Below are 26,336 nucleotides of genomic sequence, written 5' to 3'. Positions count from 1 at the left end.
GAAAGGGTTAACTAGGGGGCAATCAGGGCTTTAAAACCTTTACTAGGTAGTATATGGGGGTCCCTGACGCTATAAAACGCTGACAGCAAACCTAAATACTTACCTCCCTAACTAGCGTCACCTGTGACACTAATACAGCGATCAGAAAAATGATCGCTTAGTGACACTGGCGACGGGGGGTGATCACAGGGTTAAAACTTTATTAGGGGGGTTAGGGGGGTACCCTAGACCTAAAGGGGCCTAACACTAACTGCCCTACCACTTATAACTGTCACAAATGACACCAATGCAGTAATCAAAAAAAAAAACTGCTATTGGTGTCACTGTGACAGGGGGTACAGGGGGGTGATCGGGGGGGGGTTATGGGGGGGTGAAAAGTGTGCCTAGAGTGTGTTACTGTATGTGTAGTGTTTGGTGCACTTACTTGGATGTCTTCTCTCCTCGGCGCTGGAACGAAAAGACTGACACGAGGAGAGATGACCTCACTTCCTCGGCTTCTGTTTACAGTTCAGAAGCTGAGGAAGCCTGTCATTCGCCAGGAGCGATCGTGAGGGGTGGCCATGAATCAGTGGCCTCCCCCTCACCTCGGATCGCTCCTGACAAGAATCCGACCGCCGCAGGCACCGGGGGGGTCCCATCGGAACCCCCGCCCGGGGGCAGGCAGGGACGTACAGGTAAGCCCTTATGCCTGCCCGTGCCATTGTGCCGACGTACATCGGCGTTGCGGCGGTCGGCAACTGGTTAAATATTCAGCTTCCTTCTGGCTTAAAATATTTTTCTTTACTACCGTGCTGGAGCCTGTGATCCTGTGATCTGCATCTGCACAGAGCCCTGCACAGAACCCGGGGTGGCTCATAAGCGTTTTCTGACTTTGTTTAGCCACTTAGTCACAGACTCTGAGGTGAGCGCATTACCTTGGGGGGTCACCTGTATTGCACCATCGCATGATCTGTGGCACGTGGAGATTTAAACACGTTTTGAATATACCACCGTTGAAGATCTTATACAAGCACTTTATTATTTATGCACAGGACTGTTTACATGCTCAATATATTTATGTAGTTCTATAAGATCTATTGTGTAAATGAATCGTGTGGCACTCAGCACTTTACAGTTCGTTTGGCACATGTCACTTTTTGGTATTTGTTTTCACTTATGATGTATGTTTAAAGCAAATGTGGTTTATGTTTGCCGTATTTGCTTATTAAACTTAATATTCATTAATACTTATTAATTTTGTGATTATGTTTATTTAATTTATATACAATATTTAGTGTTGGATACACTTTCACATATATTTGATGCACAATTTGTTGTGTCACTACATGGGCACACCTAGCACATTCTAGCGCATCATTCTATTTATTTATAAGCCCTTATGCTTGCCCATGCCATTGTGCCGATGTACATCGGCGTGCAGCGGTCGGCAACTGGATAAATATTCAGCTTCCTTCTGGCTTAAAATATTTTTTCTTTACTCCCTTATTTATCAACACTGAAAGTTCATCTCTATATACAGTGGGGACAGAAAGTATTCAGATCCCCTTAAATTTTTCATTCTTTGTTATATTGCAGCCATTTGCTAAAATCATTTAAGTTCATTTTTTCCTCATTAATGTACACACAGCACCCCATGTTGACAGAAAAACACAGAATTGTTGACATTTTTGCAGATTAATTAAAATACAAAAACTGAAATATCACATGGTCCTAAGTATTCAGACACTTTGCTCAGTATTTAGTAGAAGCACAGTTTTGATCTAATACAGCCATGAGTCTTTTTGGGAAAGATGCAACAAGTTTTTCACACCTGGATTTGGGGATCCTCTGCAGTTCTGTCAGGTTGGATGGTAAACGTTGGTGGACAGCCATTTTTAGGTCTCTCCAGAGATGCTCAATTGGGTTTAAATCAGGGCTCTGGCTGGGCCATTCAAGAACAGTCACAGAGTTGTTGTGAAGCCACTCCTTCATTATTTTAGCTGTGTGCTTAGGGTCATTGTCTTGTTGGAAGGTAAACCTTCGGCCCAGTCTGAGGTCCTGAGCACTCTGGATAAGGTTTTCATCCAGGATATCCCTGTACTTGGCCGCATTCATCTTTCCCTCGATTACAACCAGTCATCCTGTCCCTGCAGCTGAAACCCCCCCCACAGCATGATGCTTCCACCACCATGCTTCACTGTTGGGACTGTATTGGACAGGTGATGAGCAGTGCCTGGTTTTCTCCACACATACCGCTTAGAATTAAGGCCAAAAAGTTCTATCTTGATCTCATCAGACCAGAGAATCTTATTTCTCACCATCTTGGAGTCCTTCAGGTGTTTTTTTAGCAAACTCCATGCGGGCTTTCATGTGTCTTGCACTGAGGAGAGGCTTCCGTCGGGCCACTCTGCCATAAAGCCCCGACTGGTGGAGGGCTGCAGTGATGGTTAACTTTCTACAACTTTCTCCCATTTCCTGACTGCATCTCTGGAGCTCAGCCACAGTGATCTTTGGGTTCTTCTTTACCTCTCTCACCAAGGCTCTTCTCCCCTGGTAGCTCAGTTTGGCCGGACGGCCAGCTCTAGGAAGGGTTCTGGTTGTCCCAAACGTCTTCCATTTAAGGATTATGGCGGCCACTGTGCTCTTAGGAACCTTAAGTGCAGCAGAAATTTTTTGTAACCTTGGCCAGATCTGTGCCTTGCCACAATTCTATCTCTGAGCTCTTCAGGCATTTCCTTTGACCTCATGATTCTCATTTACTCTGACATGTGCTGTGAGCTGTAAGGTCTTATATAGACAGGTGTGTGGCTTTCTTAATCAAGTCCAATCAGTATAATCAAACACAGCTGGACTCAAATGAAGGTGTAGAACCATCTCAAGGATGATCAGAAGAAATGGACAGCACCTAAGTTAAATATATGAGTGTCACAGCAAAGGGTCTGAATACTTAGGACCATGTGATATTTCAGTTTTTCTTTTTTAATAAATCTGCAAAAATGTCAACAATTCTGTGTTTTTCTGTCAATATGGGGTGCTGTGTGTACATTAATCAGGAAAAAAATGAACTTAAATGATTTTAGCAAATGGTTGCAATATAACAAAGAGTGAAAAATTTAAGGGGGTCTGAATACTTTCCGTCCCTACTGTATTATAACCGGATTGGAAAGTAGTAATAAGTATGTATTGGCATCTCCTAATAACCTTTCCATTTCTTCTTTATAATAGGCTTGAGACATTAAAACAATACCCCCCCCCCCCCCCCCCCCCCGTCTGCTGGTCTTATGACTGCCTTTTTGTTTTCTTCCAAAGAGCGAGTCCCTTTCTTAATGTATTCTGGATGATGCCCCTTTCTGATTTTCAACTGTTCCAAGTCATGTACGACTAAATTTTTACTACTTCTGTAAATTTATTATCTATAGCTAGCGGATTAAATTTCGATCGATTACGTAATCCCCTGTCAGATGTATTATTCTGACTAATCCTGCCTGCAGTGTTAGATAAAAAATATTTTTTGATGTCTAACTTACTCATGTACTTTTGTATATTGACATAAGTTTCAAATTTATTGAGATTCTTGGTGGGGGCAAACTTAAGTCCCCTATCAAGTAACTTAATCTCATTGCTATTAAGGGGAATCCCGCTTAGATTGAAAATCCCTTCACCTGCTGGTATCTTCTTTTTTTTGGAATTTCCTTCCTGCTTTCCTACCCCTCCGTCTTTTCTTTATGCTCCATATGTGTTTCCCCATGTGCCCCCCTCCTCGGGGTGCTCCCCTGTCCTAAAAAATCATCCCTCTCTGCTTCATCTACATATCCATCTAATGGTTCATATCTATTATACCATCCTGAATCTTGTGGTAATATCCATCTTGAGATCTATCATAACTTTGTTGAGGTCTAATGTACCCTTGGGGTGATCTATATTTGGGTTGTGCGGGGTAATGTGGAGTTGAGGTAGCATACCCCTGTTGTCCCATTCTAAATGGACGTCTCCTGTTAAACCCCCCTCTATTAAATCCTCCCCTCTGGAAACCATTATCATGAAAAGGTCTTCTCTGTCCCCTGAAGTTGTTATATGATCGATTAAATCCATTATGTGCATAATCTGTTCCATTATAAGGCCCAGAGTATGGTGGTCTGCCCTGGGGGGTCCCTTCGGTCCTGATCCCTTTAAGGCCTGTTGTGGTGCTACCTGTGGGGGTTGCATTTTTTTGGCTATTTTTATTTACAGTTTTATTATTTACCCTCTCAGTTGTAATAGGTGTAGACACCTGAGAGGTTATTTCTTGTTCCTGTATTGCAGCTTGCCACCTAAATATTTTCTTTTCTTTGTAATCACCAGTATCCCTTTGAAATTTTCTCTTTTTCTTGTCCTTAACCTCTTTTTCTATTTTTCCAATATTCATTTTACGTTCTCCTGAAATTCTAATAAACTCAGGTTCCTCTTTTAGCGGTTCAACAATGTCTCTTAATAATTTAATTTGAGCATCCAAATTCCTAATTTTGGCTTTGTTTCCGTTTATAAAGAAATCTAAGGAGTTCAACTCCCTTAGTGTTAAAGAAGGAAAACCACTCCTTATTGGATTCTTTGTCCATTAACCCATCATTAGGCGGAACATCCCATCTTAAACAGCGTGGTACCATATCTTTTTCAATATACAGTGGAACGTCGGTTTGCGAGTAACGCGGTTAATGAGCGTTTCGCAAACCGAGCACTGTATTTCTAAAAATCCTAAATCGGTTTGCGAGTGTTGTCTCGCAAAACAAGCAGGATTCAGGCCAAAAGCGGTGTGCAGTACCACTTTTGGCCTGAGGTGGGGGGCGCCGGAGCTGAGCAGAGCCGAAAGTCGCCGATCGGCACCGTTCGGAAATTCATGGAAAGGCCCGAGGACAGTTCGGCTGACCTCGGCAAACCTCGGAAAGGCTTGTGAAGTCAATGTGGAACTAATTATTTTCGTTTCCATTGATTTCAATGGGAAAACTCGCTTTGCTACGCGAGTACATTGGATTACGAGCATACTCCTGGAACGGATTATGCTTGTAAACCGAGGTTCCACTGTATCTATCAAGGGTTACCATATCCCACCAGGCTCTGCTCTTTTTTTCAAACAGGCTATTTAATCTCCTAAAGGAGTGTTTCAAATCACCTGTTTGATTACCATTGGTATTAACTGAAAATAAATCAATTTCCCTAAATCAATTTCCCTGTGTTCTAATAAATGAAAAACTAACATAAAATTGTGAAAAAAACAATCAGCGCCAACATAAATTACTTCCTCCTATAACAGGGTAAATGTGTAAAATCACCAATATATGTGACTGCACAGCTGCTGAACACTAATGCCCCGTACACATGGTCGGACTTTGTTCGGACATTCCGACAACAAAATCCTAGGATTTTTTCCGACGGATGTTGGCTCAAACTTGTTTTGCCTACACACGGTCGCACAAAGTTGTCGGAATTTCCGATCGACAACCACGCGGTCACGTACACCACGTACGACGAGACTAGAAAAGGCCGGTTCAGAACCAAGCGCGGCACCCTTTGGGCTCCTTTTGCTAATCTCGTGTTAGTAAAAGTTTGGTGAGAGACGATTCGTGCTTTTTCAGACTCGTGGCTTTCAGATCGTTTTCTGACGTTCAGTTTGTGCTTGTGGGTTTGTATCTGCTCTTCAGTGCATGCAGTCAGTTCGTATCAGAGTTTTCTGTGTGATCTTGCCTGCTCGTTGCTGCTTTTCAGGTCGCTCTTCACAGGCCTTGCTGTTCTTCAATGCGTTCTGTTACTTCGTTCTGAGCAGCCGACCGTTTTCTAGCCATGTTTCGTATGCATACTCCTCGTAGAGTTCGTGCTGTGCGGGGGCTTGGTGTTGGGGTCCTGACCTTGACACAAGTCCAGTCCATGAACAGGGTGGAGGGGAGTTCATTGACCAAGAATTGGTTGCTTTAGCGTGACCAGTTCTGTCATATGCCTTTGCTCTGTGAGATCCGTGAGAATAATCCTGATGATTTCAGGAACTTTCTCAGGATGACGGACCCCGTATTTCACCGTTTGTTGGCTTTGCTGACCCCCTATATCAGCAGGCAGGATACCTGCATGAGGCAAGCCATCACTCCGGAGCAGAGGTTGGTCGCTACCCTGCGGTATTTGGCCACAGGGAGAAGCCTGCAGGACCTCAAGTTCTCGACAGGCATCTCCCCCCAGGCTCTTCTTTGTGGACATTTACTGCTTGTGTTTGTTTGAGCTGACCCTGACAGAAATGTGTGGAGTCCAGAAAATGTCGTGATTGTGTAACCTTATACAAAGCACTGTTGGCTGTTATTTACTAAATGCAAAGACACTTTTCACTACAAGTGCACTTGCAACTGCACTGAAACAGCACTTGTAGTGCAAAGTGGATTTGCCCTTAGGAAATTACCCCCATTTTCTCATAAAACAACAATTACATCACCCCAAAAGTGTTGTAGCGTTGAGACAATAATCCACACATTCTTGATGAACAATCTTTTTAATACCTGCACAATCGCATGTGCATTTACCAAAGGTTTTTCTGACAAACCAACATGTTTGTTGTATAACAATTTTTGTGGTGTCATTATCCAAAATCAAAATGTGCATTTTATAGAAAACAGGCGTGTGTAAAACCAACAAGAAAGACACAAATCTTGATCTTACAAAGTTCACATTAGGTAGAACTTGAAGGCAATATCAGACATCAGTATTTAGGAACTGTGTTTGATATTGCGTTCAGATGGGGGAAAATCACCCCTGGAAAAGCCAAATTTGGAAGATGCACACAAATTTCCCAATGTCAACATGTGCGACCTGCCATCACGGGGGATCAAGGGACGTGTTTTGGGGGAGAAAGCCCTTCCTCACCGCTACTTTATTATTGAGGAAGGGGTTGCACCCCCAAAACGCGTCCATTGATCTCCCGTGATGGCAGATAGCACATGTTGACACACTGTGTGCATCCTCCAAATTTGGCTTTGGGAAAAATCACAAAAACATTTCGCACATTGTAGCAGACAAAAGAAGAAAGTGATTTGGAGGGGTTTTAAACTCGCCCCAAAACATCAATGATGTTTTTATATTTTGGAATAACATCATTGATGTTTTGCTTGATGTTTTCCAATTGTAAATTACACCCCATGATCTCCCCGACCAGGATCTGGGCACTTTCGGATGTGAAAGGATCTTCATCCACAACCTCACGATCACCTAAAAAGAGAGGAACCCAAAATAAATTAGGTTTCCAAAAAAATGCCGCCATCCATCTCTTATCGGAGCCTGTGGTCGCAGACACTCACCTGTTGTGGTGACTAGTTCCACCACGTCTTCATCCTCCTGCTCATCTTGTGTTGGTGGGATTTCCCCTTCTTCCAGGGGGGGGGGGGGGCTCTGGTCTCCTCGGATGAGGGGTGTCACCTAAGTCTTTTCTCCCCTATGTAAAACAAAATTGGTATAATTAGCACACAGATATTTAATGTCAGAACTATAAAGATGAAACATTGCTTGGAAGTGGGGTACAATTATCTATTTTAGCCGAGTTCCAAGATGTAGCTTTTTTAGTGTCCTTTGTCAAGCTGCAATACTTTACCTGTTTAGTACAAGCTTCACAGATGGAGACCCCCCCTATAGTATACACTGGAGCACCTGTGTGCCCCCCCCCTAATAAAAATGGTGTTCTTGTGTCCAACACTAGTGCTCCAGTGTCCAGATGTGAAAACAGCTGCTGAGTGTTCTCTCCTTACACACAATCTAGTTTGCATTTTATTCTAGTAACAAAGCCATCTACACAACCCAATTCTTTGAAGCCAAGTATAGGGCATCAAAATGGTGGCCAAATGCATATGGGCTAAACCAGTGTTTCTCAACCTTTTTCCAGTCGGGGCACCCTTAAAAAGTATTTTCAGTCTTGAGGCACCCCAGTCCAAGGCTTAGTTCACGTTACTGTGTGTCGCGGAACATGCGCAAAATCGCACTCGTTCCTGACACACAGACAAATGCTCTGCTCTTTAGGGGTGCCATTAATTCTTAATGGTACCTCACACATTGGAAAATGTGGGGTGCTTTTGGTGCAGTGCAATTAAAAAAAAAAAAAAAGGTCGGGATTTCCTTCCCTGAATTTTTGTGGTTAGGGAAGCCCATTGAAATGAATGGGCTGCACTACACACAGCAACACAGATGTGAACCAAGGGCTTGTTCACATGTCAGGTTGGAGGGGTGGTAAAAGCACATGGTTAAGCTGTTTTTACCACCCCCAAATTCTTCCCCTTTAGCTGCAGAGACAGCAGCTGGGGGTGTACACATGTTGTGGCTGCAGCTGGAGGTATACCCAGGGTGAATGGGGCTGAACTGCAACTACCCTGCAACTGTGTGCATTGCACGGTTGCGGTGTAGTGATACTGCATTAAAACAGGTGGTGAGGAGGCAACATAATGCCTCTTTACTGCCTGTCAAATGCCTCTGAAAAGCGATCTGTGCATAGGTTGCTTTTCAGAGGAGAAGCAGTCCATGCTGCTATCACAAACAAGACCTACAAAAGCAGTTCTGATGGTACAGGAATGGGGGGGTGTCAGGATTAAAAGTAACATACACACACACACATATACAGACACATACACGTGCACACACGCATACAGACACATACATACAGACACTTGTACATACGCACATGCAGACACGTGCACACACACATGCAGACACGTACAAACACACATACAGACACATGCGCACACACACACACATACAGACACATGCACACACACATACAGACACATGCACACATACACACACAAACGTACAAACACACATACAGACACATGCACACACACACATACAGACAGTCAGACACTCACATGCACACACAGACACATGTATAAAGCCCTTTTAAAACGAATCTAGCTTCTAGCACAGTACTGTACCTTTCCTTTTTCCTCATTCAGCCAGGTACTGCACTGTAGGGGGAAGCAGAGAGCACAGCACACTCCCCTGCACTTTACTTTCACTTTGCTGAGGTTGACGGAGCTTCTCACAGTGCCGATGTACAGTTCGGCAGGGGATTGGGAGATCGGGCTCATCTGACAGCCCTTCTCTCCCCTGATCCCGCGGCACACCTGAGAACCTGTGACGGCACACCAGTGTGCCGCGGCACACTGGTTGAGAAAGGCTGGGCTAAACAATGGTATTTTATAGTCCGAAATAAAAATGTGTCATCCGAACGAATAATGTGCCCATGAACATGAAAGTTGACATTTTAAACTGTACAACAGTTCCTAAAAGCACGTGGAGCAGCACGAACGTAATAAACACAAAAAGAATAGGAACACAGCACAACTACTTACTTTTTTGCAGCACTCTCCGGATCTTTCTGTACTGCTCATGTTCTCGTAATTTCAGGTCCGACCACCGCTTCCTGAGCTGATCTTTCGATCGTTGTACCCCGAATTTCCGGTGCAGAGTCCTGACCACTTTTGCCATGATCTTGGCCTTTCGGACATTGGGGTTGGGGTAAGGCCCATACTTTCCGTCATAGTTGGCCTTCTTCAGGATGTCCACCATTTCCAACATCTCCCCAAAGGACATATTTGAGTCCTTCAATCTCCTTCTGGATCGGGACGTTTCAGGCTCCGGCCTTTCCTCCTCCTCCTCCTCGTTGCTACAATTAGCACGATCCTGCTGTCTATCCGCCATGTGCTCTTCCCCCACTGCGCCGAACGAAAAGGGGCGGGGAATAGACTAGAAAGAACGTCAGGGGCGGGCGGAGTTATACGCATGCGCAGTGTGTATAAATCGTAACACGCACGCGTCTTACGTACGATCTGTGAGCGGAGGAAGGAGCATCGGAGACGCCGATCATGAGAACGAAGGTAGGATCTAAACTTGGGCCTATACTGCTTCGAAATGGAAGCCTATATTGTAACAAGATTAGGGGAGTTTGGCCTGACATTAGGGTTTGTCTTGTGTTGTGTCTTGCAGAGAAAATGGATGGGTTCAACGACCACAATTTCCTGCCCCTGTTTATTGACAAGTACAGGGAGCTGCCCTGTCTGTGGCAAGTGAGACACCCCCACTATAACCATAAACAAAAGAGGCAGGCAGCGCTGGAGAAACTGCTGGAGTTGGTGAAGCCGGTGGTCCCCACAGCAACCATCCCTTATTTAAAAGCTAAAATTGGTGGCCTGAGGAGCACTTATCTTAGGGAGCGCAAGAAGGTCACAGATTCCCAGAGATCCGGAGCTGCAGCAGATGACGTTTATGTCCCCAGGCTGTGGTACTATGAGAGACTGCGATTTCTGTCAGACCACACTGAAGTCAGGGAATCCCTCTCTACTCTTCCTTCCACGCTTCCTTCCATACCAGCTGAGGCTTCTGATGTCCAACCTGGGCCTTCCAGCCAGGAAGAAGTGGAGGAGCCCAGCTGGAGCCAGGTATAGTATTCTTCTACAGATTTCTGGGCAATAAATAAATGATGTTTACTAGATGTTATTATTGATCATTAATTGAAAGTGTTTTACATATCAATAGACAGTAGTGGGCACCCAAAATTGGGACAAGAATGAAAACTGCTGGGCTCAGAAGGATAGTCTGTTATATTTGTTAACATTCAATTTGCAGCAGTCAGGAGGTGAAAATTGTGTGTGATTGATGGAAAAAATACTAAAACTATGTCCCTTTTTCATACACAGGAAGACCTCAGCCAGGAGGAGGCTGTGGAATGTGGCAGCCAGGAGGAGGCGGGGATTAGTGTCAGCCAGGAGGAGGCGGGAATTAGTGTCAGCCAGGAGGAGGCGGGGCTAAGTGTCAGCCAAGAGAAGCCTGGGACAAGTCGCAGCCTGACTGAGTCTCAGGTTCCTCCCCTCCACCTGCCATACAAAAGGGCCAGGAAGGCCACTCCCAGTCCTGTGCAGGATTCAGCATACAGGCTGATCCAGGAGGCTTCTGCGTCCCTCAGAGCCTTCCCCAGTCCTGCAGAGGCCTTTGCCTGCATGGCTGCCACCAAATTGCAGGGCATGCAGGAGGGCCAACGCAAGCTCTCTGAGGACCTGATTTATAAAGTCCTACGTAAGGGGGAGAGTGGGGAACTGACACCCAAGACGGATGTCATTGAGATCGACGATCCTCCTCCTCCTCCTGCTGCCACAACTTCACCACCAGAGCCACCATGTGGAAGGAGGCGTGGAAAGAAGACCAGAGAGTGATGCCCTGGGTTCAGTCTGGTCTGACAGAAGATGCAGTCTCTGGTATGACCACAGCCTGGGGACACAGATGTCATCTGCTGCTTTCCGGATCTCTGGGACTTCTGGACCAGACTGCCCTCCCTTAGATATGGACTCCTCAGGCCACCAATTTTGCTTTTAAATAATTGATGTCTGCCCTGGGGGTCCAAGGCTTCGCCCACTTCTGCAGTTTCTCCAGCGTTGCCTCCCTCTTTGTTTTTTTATAGTTGTGACCCCTTAATAAAATTTTTTTAGGTAAATTCTACTCCCCTGTGTGTGTTTTCATCCAAAAAGGACAGTTTGTTGGTGACGATTCAGGTACATTTCTAACATAAAATGTGAAATTAACAAGGGACAACAACACCAAACAATCTCCTACAGATTAAATAGAACAACATATCAATGGTGTTGTGGGAACTTGGCACAAAAAACACACAAACATTTCCGGGAGTACAAATCAAAATCACCAAAAAAAAGAGAAACACAAAAAAAGATTCTACATTAAAGGCAAAAAAAAATATACAAAAATATGTTGTCAGATGTGAGAAATCAAAATATATTGAGGGAATCCCGATAAATAGTAACAAAAGAAGTTTGTGAGAAGTGTGTGTGAATATGAGCATCAAAACTACTTAATTCTTGTCACATTATAAAGAAGAAGAGAGTGCGCTGTATTAAACCATTTTGAACATTGCAGCGTGACGAAAGTGCTGTATCCATTGCGAACGCTAAGTTTACCAGAACGAGCTGTCCCGTCTCGGAATTTCTTCGGAGCATGCGTGTCACTTTGTACGTCGGAACAGGCCACACACGGTCGGAATTGACGTGATCGGATTTTGTTGTCGGAAAATTTTATCTCCTGCTCTCCAACTTTGTGTGTCGGAAAATCCGATGGAAAATGTCCGATGGCGCCCACACACGGTCGGAATTTCCGACAACACGCTCCGATCGGACATTTTCCATCGGAAAATCCGATCGTGTGTACGGGGCATTACAGTGATACACCACACCAAATTCAATATTGTTTTCTAAATAGTGCAGCGCTGTGTCTCATTAAATGTCCAAACAAGATGTATAGTAGCATGTGTCTCATTAAATAATGTGCATACAAAATTTATAATAAACATTTCATGATCAAAAAAATATTTTAAATTAAAAAATGAAAATGTCAAAAAATTAGAAAAAAACAGTTCATCTGTGTCAATGCTTCCAAAACAATCACCACTGTGTGTGTTCGTTCTCAAATGGACCAATATCCAGTGCACACCTCCAGCAGCTAAAGTGCCTGCTTACCTCAAAGATGAATGTAAAAAAATATTTTAAATTAAAAAATGAAAATGTAAAAAAATTTGAAAAAAACAGTTCATCTGTGTCAATGCTTCCAAAACAATCACCACTGTGTGTTCGTTCTCAAATGGACCAATATCCAGTGCACACCTCCACCAGCTAAAGTGCCTGCTTACCTCAAAGATGAATGTAAAAGCATAGACAAATCACTCCTCGTGTCCACCACAATGGATCAACTTTCACTCTCCAATGGTAATGCTACAGTTTCCAGACTGTCCATCTCTGTGGGTAATCAGCATTTGTATTGCCATCAGGCAAACCTTCCTTCACTTTCTCATAAGTGCTCAATCACGCTATTACTTCCGTAGGTTATAGACATGAAACAACAAACACAAGTGCCATAGTGTACTCTGTTTGCATGTTTATTAAAAGCCCCCAAAACAAATCCACTTACAAGATAAAAACTTTAAAACAGCATGTCTCAAATCATCACTTCATTCACCGCAAATCTACACTCACGGTGCTTCACAGATTTGGCTCCTTCCCTCTAAATGCGTGTTGGCATCTCATTGGCTTTCATCAGTAGATGGGTAGGCCGATTCCCTAGACACTCTTATATAATATGTTGTAATATGTTGGCCGATTTATATATAATGTATTGGAGTGCCATGTTGACCAGAAATTCAGTTGACTTGTCCAAGTCAACTGAATTTTAACATAGCAAAGGGACAGCTGAAGACCCTTTGATGTGTTAAACCTAATTGAACATTTCAAAGGGTGTTCAGGTGGTATCTGTTAATCTAATCTAATTACACATATCTAAGGGGACTTGTTGATGTTGATATGCGGGAGTGCAAATTGGGGCGGTTTATGACTGCAGCTGTTCACGGCTGGGGGTTGTTGTCTGTCTGAAAGACTAAAGTATATCAAAGGCCTGAGTGGAGACGGCCAATCAAATTGCTCAGCCATTCAATGTCTAGTGAATATAACATGGTGTTCAGTCTATAGTAAGTATCGTCTGTCTGTGTATGACTAAGAAGGTGCAAATCTAGGAAAATGGGACTCTGAATGATAAATCTGCTGGATATTTTTTGTCATCTGTGGACTTTGGACTTTGTTCTGTGTTGGAAGTCAATAAAGTGCATCTCTCTGGAAGAATTGGGCTGCTGCGGAAGAGTACTTACTAATTAATTATCATACCCACGATACTACTATACTACTATACATATTATATCACTACACCTTGTTCTTGCCTAAGCAACCCTCCAGGTGTTATCACGGCCGTTCACAGCTTATGAGGATACTCTCACTTCCTGTATACAACGGAGCTCACATATATTGAGCTGGGGAATGTGTCACCTGAATAGCTAGGCAGATTTAAATATCTGCAGGGTGATCTACCTCAAACGCACTGCTGACCTCCGTGGTGACTTCCCGTACCATTCTAATGTGAAAAATTATTTATACGATACATCGCTATATGTGAATAACATGTCGCTATCTACTATGCAAACTTAAATTGCTAAAATTATAATATTACATACTATCAAATACTCCAGGGACCAATTAATTATTTCTAGTGACTACAATCTTCTCATTATAACAACATTAAAATTATTAAAATTATTATAATCAATGACCATTAGGGATGAGCTTCGAGTTTGAGTCGAACTCATGTTCGACTCGAACATGGGCTGTTAGCAAGTTCGCCGAACAGCGAACAATTTGGGGTGTTTGCGGCAAATTCGAATGCTGCGGAACACCCTTTAAACGTCTATGGGAGAAATCAAAAGTGCTAATTTTAAAGGCTTATATGCATGGTATTGTCATAAAAAGTGTTTGGGGACCTGGGTCCTGCCCCATGGGACATGTATCAATGCAAAAAAAAGTTTTAAAAACGGCTGTTTTTTCGGGAGCATTGATTTTAATAATGCTTAAAGTAAAACAATAAAAGTGTAATATCCCTTTAAGTTTCGTACCTGGGCGGTGTCTATAGTATGCCTGTAAAGGGGCGCATGTTTCCTGTGTTTAGAACAGCCTGACAGCAAAATGACATTTCAAAGGAAAAAAGTCATTTAAAACTACTCGCGGCTATTAATGCATTGCTGGTCCGACAATACACATAGAAGTTCATTGATAAAAACGGCATGGGAATTCCCCACAGGGGAACCCCGAACCAAAACTTAAAAAAAAAAATGACGTGGGGGGTCCCCTTAAATTCCATACCAGGCCCTTCAGGTCTGGTATGGATATTAAGGGGAACCCTGGCCAAAATTAAAAAAAAAAAATGACGTGGGGGGTCCCCCTAAATTCCATACCAGGCCCTTCAGGTCTGGTGTGGATATTAAGGGGAACCCCGCACCAAAATTTAAAAAAAAATGGTGTGGGGTCCCCCCAAAAATCCATACCAGACCCTTATCCGAGCACGCAACCTGGCAGGCCGCAGGAAAAGAGGGGGGACGAGAGAGCGCCCCCCCCCTCCTGAACCGTACCAGGCCACATGCCCTCAACATTGGGAGGGTGCTTTGGGGTAGCCCCCCAAAACACCTTGTCCCCATGTTGATGAAGACAAGGGCCTCATCCCCACAACCCTGGCCGGTGGTTGTGGGGGTCTATGGGCGGAGGGCTTATCGGAAGCTGGAAGCCCCCTTTAACAAGGGAACCCCCAGATCCCGGCCCTCCCCCCTGTGTAAAATGGTAAGGGGGTACAAAATTACCCCTACCATTTCACTAAAAAAATGTCAAAAATGTTAACAATGACAAGAGACAGTTTTTGACAATTCCTTTATTTAAATGCTTCTTCTTTCTTCTTTCTTCTATCTTCCTTCATCTTCTTCTTGTTGTTCTGGTACTTCTGGTTCTTCCTCCGGTGTTCTCATCCAGCATCTCCTCCGCGGCGTCTTCTTCCCTTCTTCTCCTGCCCCCTCTGACGCACGGTGACTGGACAGGACTTCCCTGTGGCATCACGGGGAATGCCACAGGGAAGTCCCGTCAAGTCCCTGTGCGTCAAAGGGGCCCTGCCCCCCGTTATTTAAGAACCGTCAGAAGAGGAGAAGCGTCACACAGCGGGAGCCTCCCTCCATGCCAGCATGGATGCGGAGCGGCCCGAAAAGAAGATGAAGAGAAGAAGATGAAGAGAAGAAGATGAAGAGAAGAGCGGGAGCCTCCCTCCATGCCATGGATGCGAAGCGGCCCGAGGAGAAGAAGGGAAGAAGACGCCGCGGAGGAGATGCTGGACGAGAACACCGGAGGAAGAACCAGAAGTACCAGAAGAACCAGAAGAAGAAGAAGATGAAGGAAGATAGAAGAAAGAAGAAGCATTTAAATAAAGGAATTGTCAAAAACTCTCTTGTCATTTTTAACATGTTTGACAGTTTTTTAGTGAAATGGTATGGGTACTTTTGTACCCCTTAACATTTCACACAGGGGGGAGGGCCGGGATCTGGGGGTCCCCCTGTTAAAGGGGGCTTCCAGATTCCGATAAGCCCCCCGGCCGCAGACCCCCATAACCACCGGCCAGGGTTGTGGGGATGAGGCCCTTGTCCTCATCAACATGGGGACAAGGTGTTTTGAGGGGGCTACCCCAAAGCACCCTCCCAATGTTGAGGGCATGTGGCCTGGTACGGTTCAGGAGGGGGGGCGCTCTCTCGTTCCCCCTCTTTTCCTGCGGCCTGCCAGGTTGCGTGCTCGGATAAGGGTCTGGTATGGATTTTTGGGGGGACCCCACGCCGTTTTTTTTTTAAATTTTGGCGCGGGGTTCCCCTTAATATCCATACCAGACCTGAAGGGCCTGGTATGGAATTTAGGGGACCCCCACGTCATTTTTTTTTTTTTTTTGGTTCGGGGTTCCCCTGTGGGGAATTCCCATGCCGTTTTTATCAATGAACTTCTATGTGTATTGTCGGACCGGCAATGCATTAATAGCCGTGAGTAGTTTTAAATGACTTTTTTTCCTTTGAAATTTCATTTTGCTGTCAGACTGTTCTAAACACGGGAAACATGCGCCCCTTTACAGGCATACTATAGACACACCCCAGGTATGAAATTTAAAGGGATATTACACTTTTAATGTTTCACTTTAAGCATTATTAAAATCACTGCTCCCGAAAAAAACAACGTTTTTAAAACTTTTTTTTGCATTGATTCATGTCCCCTGGGGCAGGACCCAGGTCCCCAAACACTTTTTATGACAATAACTTGCATATAAGCCTTTAAAATTAGCACTTTTGATTATTCATGTTCGTGTCCCATAGACTTTAACGGTGTTCGCGTGTTCGAACAAATTTTTTGCCTGTTCGCATGTTCTGGTGCGAACCGAACAGGGGGGTGTTCGGCTCATCCCTAATGACCATCCGTACATTATCTGGATAAAATTGCCTACGCATGGATAATTGCTTTCTGGAACAATACCTTCTGGCCCCCCACATCACAGGGCACAAGCTGGTGACCTGCCTAGAGATGCTTCCAAGGCTACATGCCTTCTCTCTCAGCTCTATACCAAAGAGGCTCTGGCAATAGCAGCTCCCAGTATGATGACAACCAGCACAATACACAGTAATACAGGCAACTCAGGGCTCTTACCAGATGGATCACCCATTATCTTCAAATCTCAACATCCAGATGATCAACCTAGCTTCCTGGAGAAATTCCAGATTATATTACATAAGTTCCTTGATTGCGACTACAAAGCACATAACAGACCAGCTAAGGTGTGAAAGTCAGGAACTAAGCCATCGCATCCAACAGCTCGAGGGTCGTAAGGATGATGAAACAGTAGTGGTGGGGGGCCATGAAGAGTACATAGAATCCCTTAAATTGGAAATCCAGGCCTTCCATTTCAAGTTTAAGGACATGTGGTAACTAGTTCCAGAAGATCCAACCTAAGAATAAGGGGTAGCCCAGAACCAGTTATCGACCTTAATGCCACAGTAACAGCTCTTTTCTAGCAACTCGACCTGGAGACCCCCTTTTGAGAGGCTGAAGATGGATATAGGACACCAGGTCCCAGTCTCACGCATTACCAAATAGCCACCCTGGGACATTGTGCTTTCAAATGAAGGACAGGCTAAAGCAAGTAATGTGAGATACAAGTACCCTCTTCTTTCAAGGCCACACGTACAAGCTCTTCACAAACTTTAGCCCTTCATCCAAATCCTGCAAGCTTACCAGATTCCCAACTGCTGGGGTTTCACTTTTAAAATAATATTCTTGTATAGAGGGAAACAGCATATTGTTACAGTATTTTAACAGTAGTGGTAACCACCAATTTCTTCACAAAGCTTTGCCTCGCTGTCTATGGATCCCCTGGATCAGTTGTAGATGTCAGGTCCACAACACCTCATTGTTCCCCAAAAGACAGAATGCTCTCCATAGCCGCTCCAGATTGACTCGCAAGTGGCCCACGGAATAGGACATCTCTTTTACTTCTGTAAAGTGAGCCTAAACCGACACTTACCCAGGCCTCTACCGGTCCTGTGCATCTGCCATAATCCTTTGTTAAGCGAGCACTTCCTGCTACCTCATATTTTGCTTACTGGACTGGTAAGACCTTTCTGGTTTAGTTTTAAGTATGGAAACCAGGATGATCACACACTGTTTCTTCTAATTGTGATGGGACACATATTTTGGGAGACAATGGTGGCTCTGGGCCCCTGCATGTTGATTTAGAGGAGTCCCCTGTTCTGACTCTCCAATTGGGTTTCCATTTTCTATTGAGACTTGAGACTACTCTTCTTTAGACTGCTTGAGTCTATATCATCCCAGCGCCACCTCAGAGGCCACTAAGTAATGACAATTAGTGGTTATAATCTAAGTTACCCAACTACAACTGGGGTGAATACTCTTGAATGCCTTGTCTACCATGCCACTCTCTTTGGTTACTTTCATGTCTGAAAGGGCATTATCTGACACCTCACCTTCCCCTACAATTAATATAACCACAATGCATCTCAAAATTAGAGACCCAGTTTTTTTTGTACAAGAACTCCTTAAGGACTTTCTTAAAACCACTTCAAGTCTGCAATATGTATATATACATTACCAATTTGAAGTGGTTTACTGGGCTGAAAATATCCATAACCCAGGTATTGTTTTTTACAGTCGGCAGCTGGATTTCTTATGAAAGCATTCTGAGCGACTCATGAGCCATTGGAAAGCTTTCAGAAGCAGCGGGAGGGGATGCCCCCCCACCGCTCACTGATGTTTCCCGGGCTTACCGTTTCTGCCGGTTCACCAGCTAGCCCCAGAGGCGATCATAGAGTAGATCCTCTTTGATCACCTCTATGGCCTTGGAGGACCAGAGCGATGTCATGATGTTACTTCTGAAAAGATCCCCAAAATTTTTTTTGTTAGGTATCACTGGAACGTTAGAGAGAGAGCAATAATTCTAGCATTAGACCTCCTCTGTAACGCTAAACAGGTAACCTGTAAAGGCATTTAAAGCATTGCCTATGGGGATTTTTAAGTACCATAGATTGTCTCCATTTCACGAGTGTGCGCAATTTCAGTTTTGTGACATGTTTTACTTGTTGGCATCTATTTACTCAGCATAACATAATCGTTCATATTTTGCAAATAAATTGGGATATATATATATATTTTTTTCTATTCATTAAAGTATACATACAAAAATTGCAATGATCGCCATTTTATTCCCTAGGGTCTCTGCTAAAAATTGTATAATGTTTGGGAGTTCTAAGTAATTTTCAAGCAAAAAATACTTATTTAAACATGCCAGAAAAAGCCTGGTCTTAAACTGGTTAATTATATGTGCATGGGGGTCTAGGTGCAATTTCCCCGACAACCCACGATATCTTTGCAAGCACCCCTAAGGCTCCATTCACACTAATTTATTTTTTCATGCTTTTTGCAGAAACGCAGGACGTTATTTTTAACATGGGTTCCTATGGAACACATTCACATCAATGCATTTTTGTGCCTCTGCGTTTTTGGAAAGGGTCAGGGACTTTTTAACCGCCCGTTTTGCATGTAATAGACTTCAATGACCCCCTTGTGACGTCATGGATCCATCATGCGGGGGCAGGTCTCAGGATGACGTCATCCGATGGCCACACCCCATAGTTATATAAGAAATGTGCAACATCGGAGAGAACGGATCGGCGGGACCCAGCGTTGGAGGAGAATCCCTTTTTTTTTCATTTTCAGCAGGTCGGCGGTGGGAGTGGTGGCGGAGGAAGAAGACTGGAGAAAGAAGAAGACAGGAGGAAGAAGACCGGAAGAAGAAGCAGAGGAAGAAGACCTGAGGAAGAAGCGGAGGAATAAGACATTTTTTATAAAGGACTTGTCTCTTGTCTTTTGTCACACTGCACTACTTTTTTTGGTGAATGGGTAGAGGTACAATGTACTCCATACTCATTCACACGGGGGTGAGCCGTGATCTGGGGGCCCCCTTGTTAAAGGGGGCTTCCGTATTGTGATAAGCCCCCTGCCCGCAGACCCCCACAACTGCTGGTGAGGGTTGTGGGGAAGAGGCACCTTGGGGACAAGGTACTTTGGGGTGGGGGCATGCAGCCTGGTATGGTTCAGGAGGGGGGGGCTCTTCCCCTCCCTTTCCTGACCTGCAGGGCTGCATGTTCAGATTAGGGGTCTGGTATAGATTTTGGGGGGCCAAACGCCTTTTTCTTTTTTAATTTTGGAGTAGGGGTGTCCCCTCCACATCTATACCAGACCTGAAGGGCCCTTGTCCCCATCAACATGTACCCCCCATGTCGAGGGCATGCAGCCTGGTATGGTTCAGGAGGGAGGGTGCTCGCTCGTCCCCTCCCTTTCCTGACCTGCGGGGCTGCATGTTCCCATTAGGGGTCTGATATGGATTTTGGGGGGGGCACGCCATTTTTATTTAAATTTTGGCGTAGGAGTGTCCCCTTCACATCCATACCAGACCTGAAGGGCCTGGTATGGACTTAAGGGGGGGACCCCACGCCGTTTATTTTCACAAATTTTTTTTTTTACATTCAGCTGATAGCTGATGACTCATCGGTTGTTAAGGACACGACGGCTGACTTCCCAGCCCCCTTCTTAGCAACCGGCTATATACAGTGAATGTAAAAAAAACAAAAAAACACAAAAGCAGTTAAAAAACCAGGGTTAAAAAATTGCGGAAAAAGCACAGCAAAAAGCACTGCAAAAATGCTCAAAAGCAACATGCATAGATGTGAATAGAGCCTAAATAAGGGTGCTGGACACTGACTACATGGAGAACCCCAATGATGATATCCTTCTCACAGATCTTGACCGCTTCCAGAGAAATATCTCTACTATTTGTATGCCTAATTAAGTGTTCATTGACAAATTATTATATTTGTGTATTACCATTTAAAGGTTATGAAATGATCATATATGTGCTGCACCATGGGAATTACCATGCTAATAAAACAGTTTTTGCTCCTTGGCCGGGTGGTGGCCTTTGTACCCCCACTGGACTAGGAACTTTGTACACTATCATCATCAAATTGGGCACTGTGCCCAGTGCTGCCACGCATAACAGCTTTTTTGGTTGGTATTTTTATTGGTTGAACTTTTTTCGTTTTTCAACCAGACTAACTATGTAACAGCTTTTAATGTTGCTGCCTCAGATGTACTGACAGTAGTTTTATGAAATCCTCATACACCTGGATGCATCTTCCTATTACACACTCATATTGTAAATTGCTCATTATGAAGGGTGGGACCCTGTATGTTGAGATAAGCAGGGACTGCCTAACATTGATTGAGACATCTCTAGATATTTTACCCATGTCACCTCTTCCATTTGTGCTGTTATTTTTTCCTCTTAAACCCTTTCCAGGCCATATTTCAACCCTGCCCCTTGGCGTATGCAAGTTGGTTTTTCAGTGGGCGGGTCAGAAACCCCTCTTACCAGACAGAGTATTCATATGTTCCTTAATTTTTCATATATCATATTTATTTAGTAATGTTTAAGTATTACTGCAATGCTACATGTGTGCACCAGTGTGGGAGGAGCTGCTGTAGTCAATTAGTTAGTGCCCTTGGGCTGGGTGGTGGTTTCTTTGCTCCAGGACCAGGACCAGAGACTCTTAATGCCATCAAACCTCAGGAGGCACCCCAATAGTCTATATACACTTCAATACCTTATCCAATCATGTAGCTCCTTTCCAAATTGTCCACTATAAAGGGTAGAACCCTGCTTTTCATTGGGGTAACCCACGTATATTAATTAAAAGGAAAAACTGCGCTTGGAAAAAAAAATTATATAACAAGCTGCGGTTACAAGTAAGGCACACCAAAACAAAATTTATAACAGAGAAACCGCGCTATAAACGAACAACATAATGAAAACCAATATTGTGAAGTGTAGTCCCATGTGCAATTAATGGTCCCTTGTATGAATCAAAAATGAAAATAAGTCTTATCATAAATGAGTGACGTGGAATTCATCCAAAATAAATATGTGATGAAAAGGCATAAATCTGGAACACTTCGTGAGGTAATGTGCTTACCAGAAGTAAGCCAAATCGGGGCAAGTGGCTTAAGCCCAGCCTGGGCCTTGAGATGATCGATCCCGGTGAGGCAGGATAAACTCACTCGTCTCGCGTATTCAGTCCACAGAGGTTAGCAACAAATATATGAAACAAACATAGCGTAATACTGATACGTAAAACATTTCAAAAACTAAAAATGTGCAACACTCAATCTTATCCCAAAAAAATCATATGTGATCATAAGAAATCCAGTGTAAGTGACAACAACTGGGGGTGATTATAAGAGTGTCGGGCAAACATGCAAAATATAGATACCAAAATGAATAAGATAAAAAACATGAATGACACCCAGATCTGCTTACCAGATATAGAAGGAAAAATAAGCCTGTAATAGTCACCAGAAAAAGATATAAATCCCTCTAGGTGCAGCAAATCACATGTGCAAACTGCTTACCAGATGAGAAAACATTGTGAGCGGAGTAAATCTAGCCAGAGACTGATCACCATACATGGAAAACACCAGATAAAGGCAGCAGCAAACCTTAGGGAGATCCTGCTTACCAGAAACCCAAGTAGGATAGACAGATGTAACAAAATCACAAATGAGCTCCTATTAGGAACGGTGAGGATACGTCCTGCCACAGTGGATCCAGGCTCTTGGAGGTGTAGGTGTCCTTCAGCTCTTGCTTCTCCTGGAATCCCACTGTCTCCCCTGCTCCTAGACTGAGTCGGCAATACAAAAGCTGTGTGCAGTGGAAGAGGAGAGGGATCTCTGCTTGTGTCAGCTGATCTTTATTACATCCATATACTTGCCACGTATATTAGTTGTATGTTGGTTTGTTATGAAAACTTATAAATAGGAACATTTATAAACTTGAATATGTCTTAAGGTTCAAACAACTTTTTGCAGAATTTAAATTTTTCACTTTTAACTTTCAGCTTAGTTTTCAAAGAAAAATTGGAGTTTTGTACTGCAAGAGTGGACAAGCTACTGAAGAAGAAATGTATAACAATGAGACAGCTGGACCAGCTTTTAAGGAGTTTTTGAGCCTTCTAGGGGATGAAATCAGACTGAAGGGGTTTGACAAATATCGTGCACAGCTGGACAATAAAAGTAAGTGATTTTTTTTTTCTGAAGCTGGTCTCAGGCACATGTTTACAGAAGAAAAACATTTGCCAGTCTTCCAATTTAAGGCTTTTGATGCCTACTGCAATCCCCTCTTTTCCCAGAAGAACAGGTATTATACACTCACTTCTGGAAAATCCCTGCATGCCATAAGAAGCATTTCTGATAGTTGAAGCACTCTTTCTAAACCCTATGGGAGCACTACAAGACTTGGCCTTTACCCATTCAGTACAATGAATATTAATAAACAATGAAATTGGCTCTGGTACTATACTAATGCACACCTGTAAAGAAGAGAGTGAATACCTACCTTTCCTACGGACAGCTCTATTGAAAACTGCACTGATCCTGATATACTGTCCTCCCTGAAGTCCACTAGGTTTAACAATGCAGGTAGAGTTGATCTCCTATGGTAGTTCCATTGCAGCTCTTATGGAATTTTCATTGTGACCTCTACCCTGCTACTTTACCAAGGGCTGTGGCTGACCCAGGAGATCGACACTTCCAAAAGTGTCAGTTCCCCTGCAGCATTTAGAGGGTGATTTCTTAGGTTTGGAACAGTATTCACCAACATAGGCATCAGAAGAGTTAACCATTCCCTTCCTCCTTTTACAGATATTCAATCCCCAGCAAACTTTAGTGTAGCAACAGGATCACTTTAACTTAGCAAAACTCCAAAGGGGTCTATATATCAATGTTTTCATGCAATAATCACACAACTTTGACATAAGATTTACCCATTTCTAACATATGATTGGATTAGGAAAATGCGTGAATCTTGTGTGAATGTTGCTTGAAAACATCAGCTAATGGATTATGTATCCAAACAGCCCAGAAATCTATTTGCACAATTGTGATTCTCCTTGTGAAGACTTCTATTCTGTATGAATAATGCCGCATACATACGAGCGGACTTTACGGCAGACTTTGTCCTGCGGACTTTGACGGACTTTACGACGGACTTTACGAATGAACGGACTTGCCTACACACGATCAACCAAAGTCCGACGGATTCATACGTGATGACGTACGACCGGACTAAAACAAGGAAGCTCATAGCCAGTAGCCAATAGCTGCCCTAGCGTCGGTTTTTGTCCGTCGGACTAGCATACAGACAAGCTGACTTTTCAACCGGACTCGAGTCCGTCGAAAAGATTTGAAACATGTTTCATTTCTAGGTCCGTCGAACTTTTGTGGAAAAAAAGTCAGCTGGAGCCCACACACGATCGAATTGTCAGACGGACTCCGGTCCGCAGGACCAAGTATGCCGTAAAGTCCGGTCGTGTGTACGCGGCATTATATGACATAAATTTTCAAGCAAGCTGCCAGGTTTTGTTAAACTTTGATTATTTATTTCAGGACTTTGCCAATTTGTTTGAATGATTGTAAAATTTGTATAGTATTTAACCAATGTTATAGGAACACACTAATATACTGTATACATAGAATTCCTAATGTCAATGTTAAAAATACAAATATTTTATAACTTCTAGCACTTTCATTGTACTTGTTCACAGCTGACAGCACGGGTACTCACTCTCTCTATACTCGTTATCAAGATTATGAGATCATGTTTCATGTATCAACAATGCTTCCATTTACTGCAAGCAATAGTCAACAGGTAACCAAAGAAAAATAAGCATCATCAACAAATTTCTCAGGCGATTGCTTACTTTTCATGTTATAACTGATTATCAAATCACATTATGTGGACAGTAATCCATAATTTATATCACATTCATGTTTCTGTCTTTATGTTGTTGGAAACATTTTATTGTACTTTTTTTGTACATACCCTAAAACACATGCATATTTTAATTCCTTTTTTGGAGTTTTATTGAGGTGCTAAACAGACCTTAGAAAGTTATTATACATAATATAAGATACTAGAGTCTGTGTTTTTACACCAGTCCTTCATCTGCAGACTATTGGGTTGGTAAAGAATAAAGAGATTTCACTCTTTTGTTTAGATGTAGCATATAACAATGTTCTGTATTTAAAATGTGGACCTTTTTGTGTGCCGGGTTTAGCTGATGATGCATCCACACATGGCAATATTCAAGTTCATATTCATTAGGCTTCATGCACAAGGGGGGAAGTAAGAGGGCCATCCAGAGTACATTCAGGTTGTACAGCCTGCTGCCAGTAGCCTGTCAAGATCAACGACAGACTGAAATATGCAGTTGCTGTATACAGTAATATGCACATAACTGTACCTAAGTACCACTTGCATGTATATCTTCATACAGCAGCTGCATATTTCAGCCTGTCATTGATTTTGACAGGCTGCTAGCAGTGGACTGTATGCTGCATATGTGACTTCCGTGCAGAGAATTATGTCCAGTGTATGCTGTACGGCCCTCTTGCAGCCCCATGCATGAAGCCATGATGGATTAAAAAAACGGAGACTACAAATATTTTGCGTTACAGAAAACTTTAAACAATTCAGAGAAGCATTGAGCCTCATACTTGTAATATTTAAATTAATCATTATGGTTGCATAGGAAAGTGTTCGTTATAAGGCATAAAAGAAAACATTTTAATACCTAAATGTAGCAGATCCATAAGTAAAGATATACTCAACAGGATCTAAAATTACCCCCACTACTTAATTGATCCTACCACTGCACCAAAACTACATAAGCATCTACTTAATCTGCCACTTTAAATAAATGTGGAATAAAAATTAGCAAATCTACCACAATCTAGACAGTAGAGGTAAATAGTGGCGCTGGCACCTATTTGATGCACTAAAAAACACCCAGTGATGGAAAAGGTGCAAATGTCATAATTAGAGTCCAATATAAATAAGTCCACAATTGGAATAGCATAACAGTGAGTCCATACAGGAACACAGATAAAAGATATCCACTCCACACCACGTGTCACGCATGTCATTCGTGTCACCGACCCCCATACGATGTACACTCACCAGAAATAATTTCCTCATACTCTCATATTTGGCAATTAGGCATTTTACCCCTCAGGGTTGTGGACAATTCCAACGACTCCTCCACAATCATGGGTCAATGGAAAACTCCCATATATTGGATAAAAAGAACACTCCAATAGTGCATGTAACGTCTGATACAATTTATTAAAACCATAAAACAGATCCACAGGTAATTGCACTCACATGTAATCAAATTAAAACTCGCATTGCGCTTAGAGAATCAAACATATCATGGCCACAACGGGCCCAGGGCAACAGCTCCATGTCTCATCCCACCAGTGTTGATCTCCAAACCAGACGTCACTTCCCAT

The 26,336-nt window shown here is 43.3% G+C and overlaps 1 protein-coding gene across 3 annotated transcripts in view; it reads left to right on the top strand.

The window, feature by feature from the left end:
• The window catches only part of SIPA1 (signal-induced proliferation-associated 1), a 478,265-nt gene that overhangs the window by 278,071 nt on the left and 173,858 nt on the right, over positions 1-26,336 (top strand). For all 3 annotated transcript variants that reach the window (XM_073605152.1, XM_073605151.1, XM_073605154.1), the window contains 2 exons: positions 22,886-23,060; positions 24,590-24,693. In XM_073605152.1, the coding sequence (XP_073461253.1) occupies positions 22,886-23,060; positions 24,590-24,693 (279 nt within the window). The remainder of the gene's footprint in view (positions 1-22,885; positions 23,061-24,589; positions 24,694-26,336) is intronic.

This window comes from Aquarana catesbeiana, linkage group LG11 (assembly GCF_042186555.1).
Source record: "Aquarana catesbeiana isolate 2022-GZ linkage group LG11, ASM4218655v1, whole genome shotgun sequence".
NCBI lineage: Eukaryota > Metazoa > Chordata > Amphibia > Anura > Ranidae > Aquarana > Aquarana catesbeiana.
The sequence above is the reverse complement of the archived record's forward strand: the minus strand, read 5'-3'. Positions and strand labels throughout refer to the sequence as shown.